At 37.6% G+C, this 12064-nt stretch overlaps 1 protein-coding gene across 1 annotated transcript in view; it reads left to right on the forward strand.

Annotated features, from left to right (window-relative positions):
- Window positions 1-12064, forward strand: part of DCDC1 (doublecortin domain containing 1) — a gene marked incomplete at its 3' end in the record, with an annotated part of 318067 nt that overhangs the window by 158451 nt on the left and 147552 nt on the right. The window contains exons 11-14 of the mRNA XM_079788060.1: window positions 1673-1774; window positions 5386-5549; window positions 8754-8879; window positions 11799-11904. Of these exons, the coding sequence (XP_079644186.1) occupies window positions 1673-1774; window positions 5386-5549; window positions 8754-8879; window positions 11799-11904 (498 nt within the window). The remainder of the gene's footprint in view (window positions 1-1672; window positions 1775-5385; window positions 5550-8753; window positions 8880-11798; window positions 11905-12064) is intronic.

The following is a 12064-nucleotide window of genomic DNA, read 5'->3' on the forward strand; positions in this document are numbered from 1 at the left end:
CTCCTCCTTCTTCTCTTCTTCTTCTTCTTGAGAATACTTTTCTAGACATAGAAAGGAGGACTTATTAGAAGTTGTGGAGAAAGCAGTGAGCTAGTGGTGCTGCTAGGTGTTGACCAAGTCCTATTTGCTTTCTCAGTTTGCCACTTGGCACTCACACTCTCATTTTCTAGAATATAATTTGCTGCACTCTGATTTCAGGTCTAGCAAGTCTTGACAAAGGAACATCAATATGTTCGTCTAACTGAGCTTTTGTCAACACTAACCTTGCAGAATTGCATGCGGCTAGAATTGTGACCTTCACTGTTCAATTTCTCTATTTAAGAGTTTTGTTCCAGATTAGGGCCCTGAAGAGATTGTTGGGACAGTAAGATTCTCCTTCTACTTCATTTCCCATTGGTTTGCTGGCCACAGTTGGGTTTATGAAGTTCCTCGCAAAATTAGAGAGGTTTCTTGCTTGGAATTGTATCTTTACTTAGAAAAGAGATTTAAATAATCCCTGGTAGCAAAAGACACTATAGGGTGTGGAATATCACCGAACCAAGGCTGAGAGCTGTACCTCCTCCACTGGACCATCAGTGTGATGAAAAGCTCTGAATAGAGATGGACCTGCAGTTCCTGAACACTGTTACTCCTTTTTTATTTTTTCAGTCCCCTCCCCCTCCTTTTATGTGTATAGTCTGAGGAAGTGCTATTGAAGCACAGTATTTCCCAAACCTGGTTAGGACCTATTAAATAACACTTGAACTATCTCAAAAGTAAAACAGATTTCTTTCTTTATAATAAGTTATTGCCCCAAATCATCTTCTCTGGAAATAGTGCTAGAAATACATAAAATGGCTACTTTGATGTGGTAGGTCTATCAGAAAGGGAAGAAAATAACTTTTGAGAAAAAAAGCAAAATAAAAAGTAAGGATTTAAATTATTCATCAGGCCTCTCTTGGCCTGCTTCCTTTCTTTCCAGGTGAATGGCACACCCACCTGGGCCCTCAATGTGGTCAGAGGGTGGTGTTCACTCTAGTTCCCTCCTTTGAGACTGGTTTGTTGGAATACTTTAGACCAGAATGTTTGCTAGCGTATTTGTTTGTTTAGCAGCTATTGCATAATGTCTGTTCTCAACAACTTGTTGAATATATGCACTTAAAGTGGATGGCTTTCATAGTACTGTTATGCAATAAATCTGTCAGGTTGAATTTCCTGTTAATGAGTCAGTAGATAAACTGAACACTGATCTATTTTAAATATAAATCAGACGTCCCTCATGTACGTTGTGGCTTTATGTTTTTCAAGAAGAATGAAATGAACTAGTCAGTTGGTGTCTAGCTGACCTTTCTCTGATGCTTGAAACACTTAAACATCCAGTGTAGTGCATGATTCCTCCTTTAATGTCTGCATTTCCTTCTATTTTAAGATTGTAGGGAGTGCTAGTCAGTTTAAAGATGCTGAACCCAAAAGAAGAAATGAGGGGCTTTTTACTATTCTAGTCCTGTTGGTTTTTATTGCCAATTGCCTGCACGTGCGCATACAGGAGGCCCTTGCTTCACACAGTTCCTGTACCCATGACTTTCATTTGACACCCTGTTGTGCAAAGCCAGGACTGTTCATATGTATGTATGAATCTATGAACATATGTGTGTGTACATGTATTTATTTTTGAATGTATTTATTTTTTCAGGTATTTGAAAATGGTAAAGACACTGGAGAGATCTCTATCTGTATCAGCCAAAAAGATTTGGTGTCTAATAGCCCAAACCAAACTGGTGATATGATGGAAAAAGTGAGTTTACCAACTGTTTATTTATGATTCTAAGTGTCTTCCAAGCTACTTGTCATTAATTTAGATAATTACATCTTTAAAGTTATTTAGAAAAGATCAGTCATTTGCTGGTCTGTAAAGATTGATAGTCTTAAGATTGACTTCTGAATTCCTTTGGCTCTCTGTTAATCAACTCCGGGCCACTTATTTAACAGCATCTTAACCTTCATTGTGCTTGTATTTGGAAATCTGTCTACACTGGACTCTGGGATTGCCCTCTTGTTTACATTTTGAAAATAAGTGACATGATATTCAGTGGAGGGTATGTTCTGGATTTAGAGTGTTCCCAAGCCCAAGACCCTGAGTGACTAACATGCAGCTTTGGTCTCCTATGCTCATTGTGGGCAAGTCCAAATGGTTTTTCTGAGACACTCTTACCTTTATTTTCCAGACCATTGGGATGTTTCTCAGGCAGAGTCAACATATTCAGGATCTTTATTTGGGGTCTTTGTCTTGCATAAAAAGACACTGAATACCCCTGTTGTTTACAAATTGGGGTTATGCGCCCCAGCGCACACCAGTGTTTGGGGCTCTGTTGCTTGGCTTTTGTTTAGAAACTTGCTTCTTCCTCCCCCTCTTGAGTTCAGCACCCTCAGACTTGCCTCTCCCTGGTGGATCTATTACCTGGCTTTTATGGTCATCCACTAAAGTTGCATAAAATTGGAAGACTCTTATCTGATCATTAGTTTGGCCCAGAAAAGAAGGGAAATGCTACCTTCATTAATTAGAGAGAGAAGAATCAAGAGTCTTGGCTGGTTTCTTTTTACCATCACCTCCCTGACTATTTTAAAACTACCATGATATGAAAGTCTTCCTAGAATTATCTACTTGTCATCTCCCCCGCCCCCACCCCCAATTTCTCATTAGGATACTTTACTCTTTGGTTCATATTAAATTGAAGATGGCATTTATATTATCCTACCTAATAAAAGGGTAATATGCAAATAACCATCACTCCGCTACGCCCATGATTGGGCCGGCGGGAGGCTGGGGGGCGGGACTCAGGGTGGCCTCTCAACGGCCAGATCAGCTGCCGCTGAGGGGGGACCGTTGGGGCTGGTGGGAGGCACGGTGGGAGCGGCGGCGGCGCCCAGTCCCGCCCCTCAGCATTTGCGGGTCAGAGCAGCGGCGGCACCCGGGTCCCTCCTATCACTGAGGGACCTGGGTGGTGGCGGCGCCCCAATCGCGGATGGCGGTGTGGGGCCTGGCAGCTCCCGCCCCATGCTGCCGCTGCTGCCGCTGGGGTCCAAGTCCCCACCCTGAAAGAAGGCGGAAGGAAAACTGGTGCCAGTAGCCAGGTGAAGGAAGGTCTATTGCACGATTCTTCGTGCAAAGGGCCTCTAGTTTTATATAGGAAGCTAATACTCTGCAGGAATTTTTCGAGTTGGCTTGTGGCACATTGAAATGGAATGTTCTTTGCTTCTATAATATGCAAGCTAATCTTGGGGGGTCAGGGGGAGACTTGAATTAGGAACACGATATAGCTCTTTGGGAGACCCCTGGTGACATTCAAGGATGTGTGCTTCCTTGGTGCACACTTGTCTCAGTCACAAGCCTAAACTGTTTCATCCTCTTCTCAGGTTCCTGAACAAATTCTTATCCTATAAAGTCCTGGTGATGATAGTTTTAAAGATAAATGGGTGAAGAATATCACCTATATTTGGTCACTGCATTCCAGCCTTAACCAACTACCTTGAGATGAAAGGCACTGAGGCCCTACTCCTGGAAGCTGTGGGATGCTCATCTTTGAAATCCTAAAATGCAATCTGTCACCAAGTTGAGAAAATGGAGCTCGAGATGCAACTCCTTTGAAAGTGCATTTGGTTTTGTAGTCAGGCGTTCACATACTTTCCTACCACACACTCCCATTCTTGGTGTACACATTTCTCTCCTGGACTAGGTCTTCAATCTTTTATAGCTTTCCCTTTTACAAAAAAAGGCGATGACTATAAAACAAAATCACTGTGATTTTAACAATGATCAGCATTGCCTGCTTTTCCAATATAATAGCAAGGCAACAAAAAATAAGCTCAATGGCTGAGACTGAACAGAAATATATGTAGGGTTTTGTGAATTCAATATACAGATTTTCAAAACATGTTTGTGGTTCCAATAAAAAAAATTCAGACTTTTACAATTCTAACATCTTTGCCTAATATACTCCTAAAGAAAATAGTAGCAATTACTTGTAATTCAAAGGATTTGATTATACTGTGTGAGAAGTATTAACTTTATTGAAATGAAAAATGTGTTATCATTTTCAGCCTTTCTGATGCTCAAGGCTGGAAATCTGGTCAATATAGAGCTTTTGAAAACAATGTAGAGCTGATAAAGTTAGAGATACGATTATTTATCTCTAATTAGGACAAAGCTTAATTCTTAGGTATTCTACAAATATAGTTGCTGATCAAAGAAAATATTTTACTCAGTCAAGAGTTTAGAACCAATAGCAGAGGAAACTGGCATATATGACAAGATTGCAACTTTCTCTTCTTTCCTTTGTGCTTTGGCATTTAACACATCCCAATATACCTCAATGGAAATTAACAGGAGTGAAAGAGGCACCCTAAACAGAGCTAGGCAAGAAAGTCCACAGCTATATCTGCATCCCTGCCGAGATTACAGAGTAACAAGAAATTGAGAGACACAGGAACTGACAAGGGAGAAAAGAAAAGGAAGCCTGTGACAGAAGGCTGGGGGGTGTGGGGTGGGGGGCGGAGAACAGAGTGATGGATAGTGTGGGGCACAGAGTGGGACAGAGTAGAGGCCTAAACACTCAAAGGTAACTGAAAATAATGAAAAAGTCTTTTAAAATGCCATCTGCAACCCAGTTCCGTTGGATTTACTTTCATTTGAAATATGCCTTAAATTAGAAATATCTTGATAATCCACAGACCCTAAAGGTAAGGTAGATGCAAACACTGACAATGCTAGTATTTAAATTATTAAATGACAGCATTTCATACTTCACACTTCAGTTATATCTTATTTACAACTTGAAAACATCTCTTATTGAAGTGGCTCACAAGCATTTGCAGGGCCCTTCATTAAAATACAGCCAGAAGAGTCCTTCTGAAGCAACCTGGGCTGAAAGTCATGTTTATTTTTGCAATCCTGTAAATGGTGAATTACTCGACCATTGGTTTTCTCAGGTTAGTGGGGGAGAGGGAGACCGCCCATTGTAAAACCCGAACATGCTCTGCAAGGGCCCTAAGAGAATGTGTAGCTCCCACAAGAAAAGCATAACCCTCATCAAAGAGGACTGTTACCATGTGTAGAAGCTAAATGCTCTTCCTTGTAAAACTGTCACATCTGCTTTCAGTCCCAGCGCCAAAGGGTCAGAGCTCAATCACAAGCCTGTGGCACCCCCTGCTGGTTAAAAGCCCATGCTCATTTTGTTACTTTCCCTTGAGCTAAACAGTGCCATCATTTCACACTTCTTTTAGCATTCTATATGAATTTAATTATCATTTGTTTGGACTTCCTTTGTTACAGAGTAAAGACAGTTTATTACAGTTGTTCACAATTTATGTAATTCTTTTTTCTTCTTCCTTATTTTCCCCCACCACCAGTTACTTCTCAAGATTCATCAAAGGCTTCAAGGATCTTCCACCAACCCACCAGGACTCAATTTTTCTTCAACACGGCTTTTCGATGAGCATGGTCAAGAAATTAAGAATCCACTTTTGCTGAAGAATGAGCAAAAAATTTGGGTCTCTTATGGGAAAGTGTACAGGTAGGAGCGAGGCGTTTCTTCTCTCTGTCCTCAGTCTCTTCTGGGGCAAACTAATTTAAAAGGAGAGTTGAGAAGCCAAGAGCACCCTTTATGAAAATTTCTTAAAATTTTGAATTCCAATAAAATGTCAGAATGCTTTTTTGTGTGAGGCAGTATTGTTTGTGAAATTTGTCATCTCTCTCTCTCTCTCTCTCTCTCTCTCTCTCTCTCTCTCTGACTTTTCTGTCTTAATGCCTTGTCATAGTTCTTGAAGTCTGCCTGTCAGCACAGCAAGTGGGATTTGTTCATGTCTGAGTAGTCACCTTAATGATAGCAGATGGAAACGCCACGGGGGGCCCAAACCCATCACACTGTCATTGTCGCACACTGCCCTGACCTGCTTCCACTCCTCTATTTTTTGTCCCTTTTTAAAGGAGAAATGGATGGTAATTGAAAAGGATTTTAAGCAAGATTTATGAAGCTGTAGACAACATGATTCCCCACTATCTCTCTGTTTTCACAAATAAAGTCTTAACCTTTTAAGCACCAGTGACAGAACAGCTAGAGATAAATTGGTAAAGCTCATAAGCTCTATCGTATCAAAGTTGTATTTCTCCAAGGCGCCTTATATTATCCCACAATAATTACTGGTTATTGCAAAGTGTTGTGTAAATTTTTGTAGATTGGTAAATTCCTGCATACAATTATTTGCGTTTCCGAGGAAAGAAAAAGGCTGCAGTCTGCAGGCGCTGATGAGCTGGGCTGTGTGTGGACTGTCTTGAAGATTTATGCATATTTTGACAGAATACATCCAGATGAACTCTGAAACTGCTTGTCAGGAAACTTAAAAACACACTTTTGCCTTCTCTGAATTTTTTTTTTTTTAGCTCTTAATTTTTCTGTAGAACAGAATAGAGGACATGGGGGAAAATAATTTTGCTTATAGAGTATAATTGATCATAATTGCAATGAAAATAGCCTGGACAGAGCTAGGAGCTAATTGGATTTGCTATATGTTCTAATAGTCAAAATTTTAAGTATGGAAATAAATTTACTCAGAAGTCCATGAAGGTTTTGGAAGAAGTGAGGAGGATTAGTGTTGGTAATATACTACAAAATTCTATTTCACCTGTTCTAGTAGAATAAAATTAAAATATTTAATAATTTCTAATGGTGTGTAATTTATAAAACTCAAAATATCTGTAAGGAATGGTGTTTTTTCCCCCAAAGGCAGATTTCAAAATGTCTTTTAATTGCACTGTGAAAATTGTTTTTGCATGATACAAACAGCAATGAATTTTATTACAAGGAAAGATTTTTAAATAAAATGGTTGGCTAGTAATTTCTTCTTAAATATCATTGTTAAAGTGAAAGCAATGACTAATTTTGATGTTTTTAATGATGTTTGCTATACTACTGTATTTTAATAAGTTCAAATACTTGTTTTTGGTTAATTGAATCATATTTGTGGAATAACTAATAGAAATGCTAAGTATTTGAAATAATTCCAAAATCAACTGAGGATTGTAGCTGGAGGAGTCCATAGTCTGTATATTTATTGTTCATTATGGTTATTTTAATAGGATAATGTATTCTTTTTCTGCTTTTGAATCTAATATGAGGCACTAGGAAACCATTATGCTTTGCTACTATTGGAATTTCTAAAATTTATGTCTAAAAACTTATTTCTATCCAATTTAAAATATATTGAGAAAAATGTGCAATGTGTACTAAGTAAGTGATAATCATTTTCAGGGAGTAATTCTAACTTGCCTAGTATATGCTGATATGGGGAATCAGGTTACTAATTTACAAAAGATGATATTGCCAATATCTGCTTCAATTTTGAGTCTCTTAATTAATTATTTCTACCAATTTTTATTTAGAAAAATGTCAAATCTACAGACAACTTGAAATGATAATACAATGAATATCTATATATCCTTCACCAAGGCTCAACAATTTAAAGAGTTTGCCACATTTATTTTACCTCTTTTTTTTTATCTCCCTTCTCTCTCTTTTGAATGGTTAGAAATTAATTTCAGACAATCATTAAAGTTTTATTGTTAAGTGCTTCAGGTCACATAACTGAAGAGTTAGAATTATTATTCTATATCACCACATTATAATATATAACATAGTCAACAATAATGTAATATCACCTAATATACAGATTCTATTCAAACTACCCAAATGCACTTTAGAGCTTTTTGTAACCTGGGATCCAAATAAGCTTCAAGTATTGCACTTAGTTATTTTCTTTAGTTCTCTTCAATCTAGAATATTCCTCCACCTTTTATTTTGTTTTTCATGACATTTATTTTTTTAAAAAAAAGAGTTCAGCACTTTTCTTGTGGAATGTCTCATATTCTGGATTTTTCTGAGTGTTTTCTCATGATTAGATTCAGTTTAAGTATTTTTTATTATACTACACAGGTGATGTGGTTGAGTCATATAATTGTAAAGTTAAATAGCAAGTTTTTGTCACCAATTTAGAAAAAAATATCTCATATTTGACATAGTGGTCACTCTTATTTAAGATCTGATTTATTTTATTTTTCTTTATTTTATTTCCATCACCATGTATCCCCCTATATCCTCTTTCACACACACCCATCACCACACTGTTGTCTGTGTCTATGAGTTCTTTCCCCTTTTTCTTCTTTTTTGCTCAATCCCTTCACCCTCCTTCCGACACTCCCCAACCAGAGCTGTCTGCCTGCTCTCTATCTATGAGTCTGTCTCTATGTTATTCTCAAATAATTAAATTAACCTAAAAAATGTTCCTAACAGTATGTAAAATAAAAACCAAATTAGCATAACATTTAGTTAGCCCATTAAAAAAAGGTTGTTTTTAATCAAATATTAAGGATTTACCTAAATATCAGATCCAAAGATTATTATTGGCATATTGCATTGTAGCTACACATTGATAAACATCATTTACTTATACAGGATATAGTTATTACAAAATGAGCTACATGAAAAATTGGTTGTTTTTCTCCACTAAATATTTTGCTTTTATTGTTTAATTATTTTTAAAAATATTATGTGTTGTAACTATCCTTGGCATATTATAAATCAGCCAAATAAAGTAAAATGTGCATTTAGGATTTTTGGATTTTACTAGACACTGATATTTTATGTTTTATTATTTATTTGTGCTCAAATTTCAGTGTTTGCATAATTTTGCAGATAGCTTTGATTTTTTTCCCCATTTTTCAGATCTCCATGGAACCCTGTTTTGAGTTTGACCTTTGACCAGGTGACTGCATTTGCCAGAGGTGGCATTACAATTGCATATAAAACCTTCTTGGATCCCAAAGCTGTTCTGCTACCTGGATGTGACAAGTAAATTAATGTGTGCTTGGTTAAATTAATCTGAATCATCTAAATTCAGATTTTTCAGAGTGAGAGATTGAAACAGTAAAAGATGTTCTTTGAATCACCTTACATAAACAATTATTTATTTTATTGACTTATTTCATGATATAATGAGCTAGTGCCTGTAAGACTTAATCATTAACATCATTAACATTCCTTGAGTTTTAAAAAAATGTATGGGCCAATGAGCAGATTATAGTTTCAGCTTTGCAGATATGATAATTTTATTTAATATGAAAAATCTGTTTTTAGTGCTTCCATTCTAATATTTGAATGGAATCATTAAAATCTTACATAATAAAAAGGTAATATTTAAATTACCATCACTCCGCTACGCCCATGATTGGGCCAGCGGGTGACACAGGGGGCGGGACTCGGGGTGGCTGGGGTGGTGATTGGGCCGGCAGGACGCTGAGCTTGCGTTGCCAGCGGCGACGCGAGCTCAGCGTCTGCGCCATGGCTGTGCTTCGGCACAGACAGGCCTCTGGGGCAGCGAGCCGGGCCGGCGTTTTGGAGGTTTGGAGGCGGCAGGCGGTGGGCGGGCGCGCGGCTCCCCGGGGAGGAGTCTGGCGGCAGTTGGGCCGCAGGAGCACATGGCAGCGGCCCCGGCCTTCCTGGGCGGGAGGCAAAGGCAAGACCCTGGCCTGGGCTCCGAGGAAGGAGGACCACGCCCCCGCCCTGCCTCGCCCTAGGGGCCCAGGGACTTCGGAGCTGCCCACCAGCGGACAGACAGCTTACACGTGCATGATTAAATCATGCACTGGGCTCCTAGTATTATATAATATGTTTATACATAGGACTGTTCATATTTAAGGATCTCATTTGATGACAAATTAAAAACAAAAGCAATGCTGGAGGCTTGGTGGGATAGTGAGAGAAAAACAGGAGGTAAAGGGTTGGGCGTCTTGTCCCATATCCGCTTATAATTGTCCATGGGCAGATGGGTGTCTGTCTTGCCTGTAAAAAGATAAAACCCAGCATTCACTGAGTGTTAACCATAGTCCAGGCACAGTTTTAAATGAATTGGGTAGGAATCCAATCCTCAAAACAATTATTTTTATCATATCATTACCTGTTATCCTGTTATTACTCCGTTTTATAGAAACTGAGGCACAGAAGGGCAAAGGAATTTGCCCAGTCACGCAACTGGTACAAGATAGATCCAAAATTCTAACCCGAACTGTCTTTCTTAAGAACTGAGGGTTTAAACACTATCCTGCACTGTCTAACAGAACTTTCTGTGCTGATGAAAACATACTTTGTGACTATTGAGAACTTGATGTCTGACTAATGTGACTGAGGAACTGAATTTTTAATTTTGTTAAAATTAATGAATTTAATTAAAATATATGTGGCTAGTGGCTACCATATTGGACATCAAAGCAGAAAACTGATACTATATTGGGTTATGTGATCTATCTGTAAGGTCCTATCTAGCTTTAATATTTTATAATTTAACAAATCACAACTTTACTTAAGATGAAGGTGAAAAGACTGAAGTAGAGGGTAGATCCACAAAACCAAAGGCAGTCTGATGAGGTCACAGTCTATAGTCAACCTATTGCTACATATGTCTACAAAGACCACCTCTTCCCCCAATGACTGCCTGCCATGTATTAGGCAAGATTTGAATCTCTTTTGTCCTGTTCTCTGTTTCTTTTTAAAAAAATATATTTTATTGATTTTTTACAGAGAGGAAGGGAGAGGGATAGAGAATTAGAAACATCAATGAGAGAGAAACATCGACCAGCTGCCTCCTGCACACTCCCTACTGGATATGTGCCCACAACCAAGGTACATGCCCTTGATTGAAATCGAACCTGGGACCCTTGAGTCCGCAGGCCAACGCTCTATCCACTGAGCCAAACTGGTTAGGGCTCTGTTTCTTTATAGATAGAAATAACTCATCAGCATTTTTTTAAATAGGTATTTCCATTTATGAGATGAATTTCATGTGCAGTGATCTTTCTCCAAGCTGTTACATTTGCCTCGATCCTTCAATTTTTAGCTAGGAGTTTAATTTGAAATTCATGTATTCCTTCTTAATTTTACTTCCCAGGTGCAATAAATATTGTTTTAGTGAGTGGATTCAAATTAGATTTAGCTTCTTAAGAATAACAATATGAAACTGCCTGCCCTTATTGAACTAATTTGAAGATCATTTCCTTAATATTTGGATTCCATTTGAATTTTCTTTCTGTACTCTAAAGTGTATCATTTGAAATCTTAATAATCATATTCTTATATTTCTCAGAGTATTGAAAAAATACTATTACCAGCCCCAGAAACTGTTGAATAGCAGCATGTTCTAGGATATGTCTTAACATATCAATATTGAGCCAAGTAATTTTCTTTAGAGTAGGGAGTTGCTCACTTTTAAAACAAGTGATTTGGCTTAATTAAAATGGCATTCAACACCTCCAGTTTGTGGTTTGTCCATGTACTCACTAGACTGTGCTGCCTCTTAGGATGTTCTTAAAAATAACAAACTCGTGCTTAGCACAACTATCATAAGTATAAAAACATCCTTTATTATTCATACTCCATTGCATTTAGAATATAAATGTAACAGTGAAGATGGCCTCAACTATGAGTGATCCTTTCAGAATAAAAGTCATTTTTTTGTTTCTTTGTTCTATTAAAAATTAATTAGGCATGGAATCCCCCACTGTCATAAATAATTGCAAGGTAAAAATTTAAAACTTTCCCTTTCCCAATTATTGATACCAAAGCACTTTACAAATTTTTGTTTAAAATTATACATTGAGTTTTCTCTTACTAGTGGAGTATAAAATGCATAAATTATTAAACTAGTAGATTAAAGAGTATTATAAATAAATATATTTTATTCTAGCAAAAATAATCAAATATTTCACTTTTTTTTAGTTGGGAAATTTGTGAGGGATTTCCAGTGAATTTTAATGCCAACAGTCAACAGATACCTGAACAATTTGAAAAGGTGGACTTGGAGGACCATTTCCTACAGAACAAGGTCAGAATTATATGTTGTAATTAATGTGGGCATTTTATGTATTGGATTTTCAGTCAATACATGGTGACTGAGTGGATGGATATTGGTGAAAGTTTTGAAAACTATGAATTATTCTACAAGTGTTGGGGCATTATTCTTTACTTCCTGTTCTTAAGCCCTT

This window comes from Cnephaeus nilssonii, assembly GCF_951640355.1.
Source record: "Cnephaeus nilssonii genome assembly, chromosome: 13".
NCBI lineage: Eukaryota > Metazoa > Chordata > Mammalia > Chiroptera > Vespertilionidae > Cnephaeus > Cnephaeus nilssonii.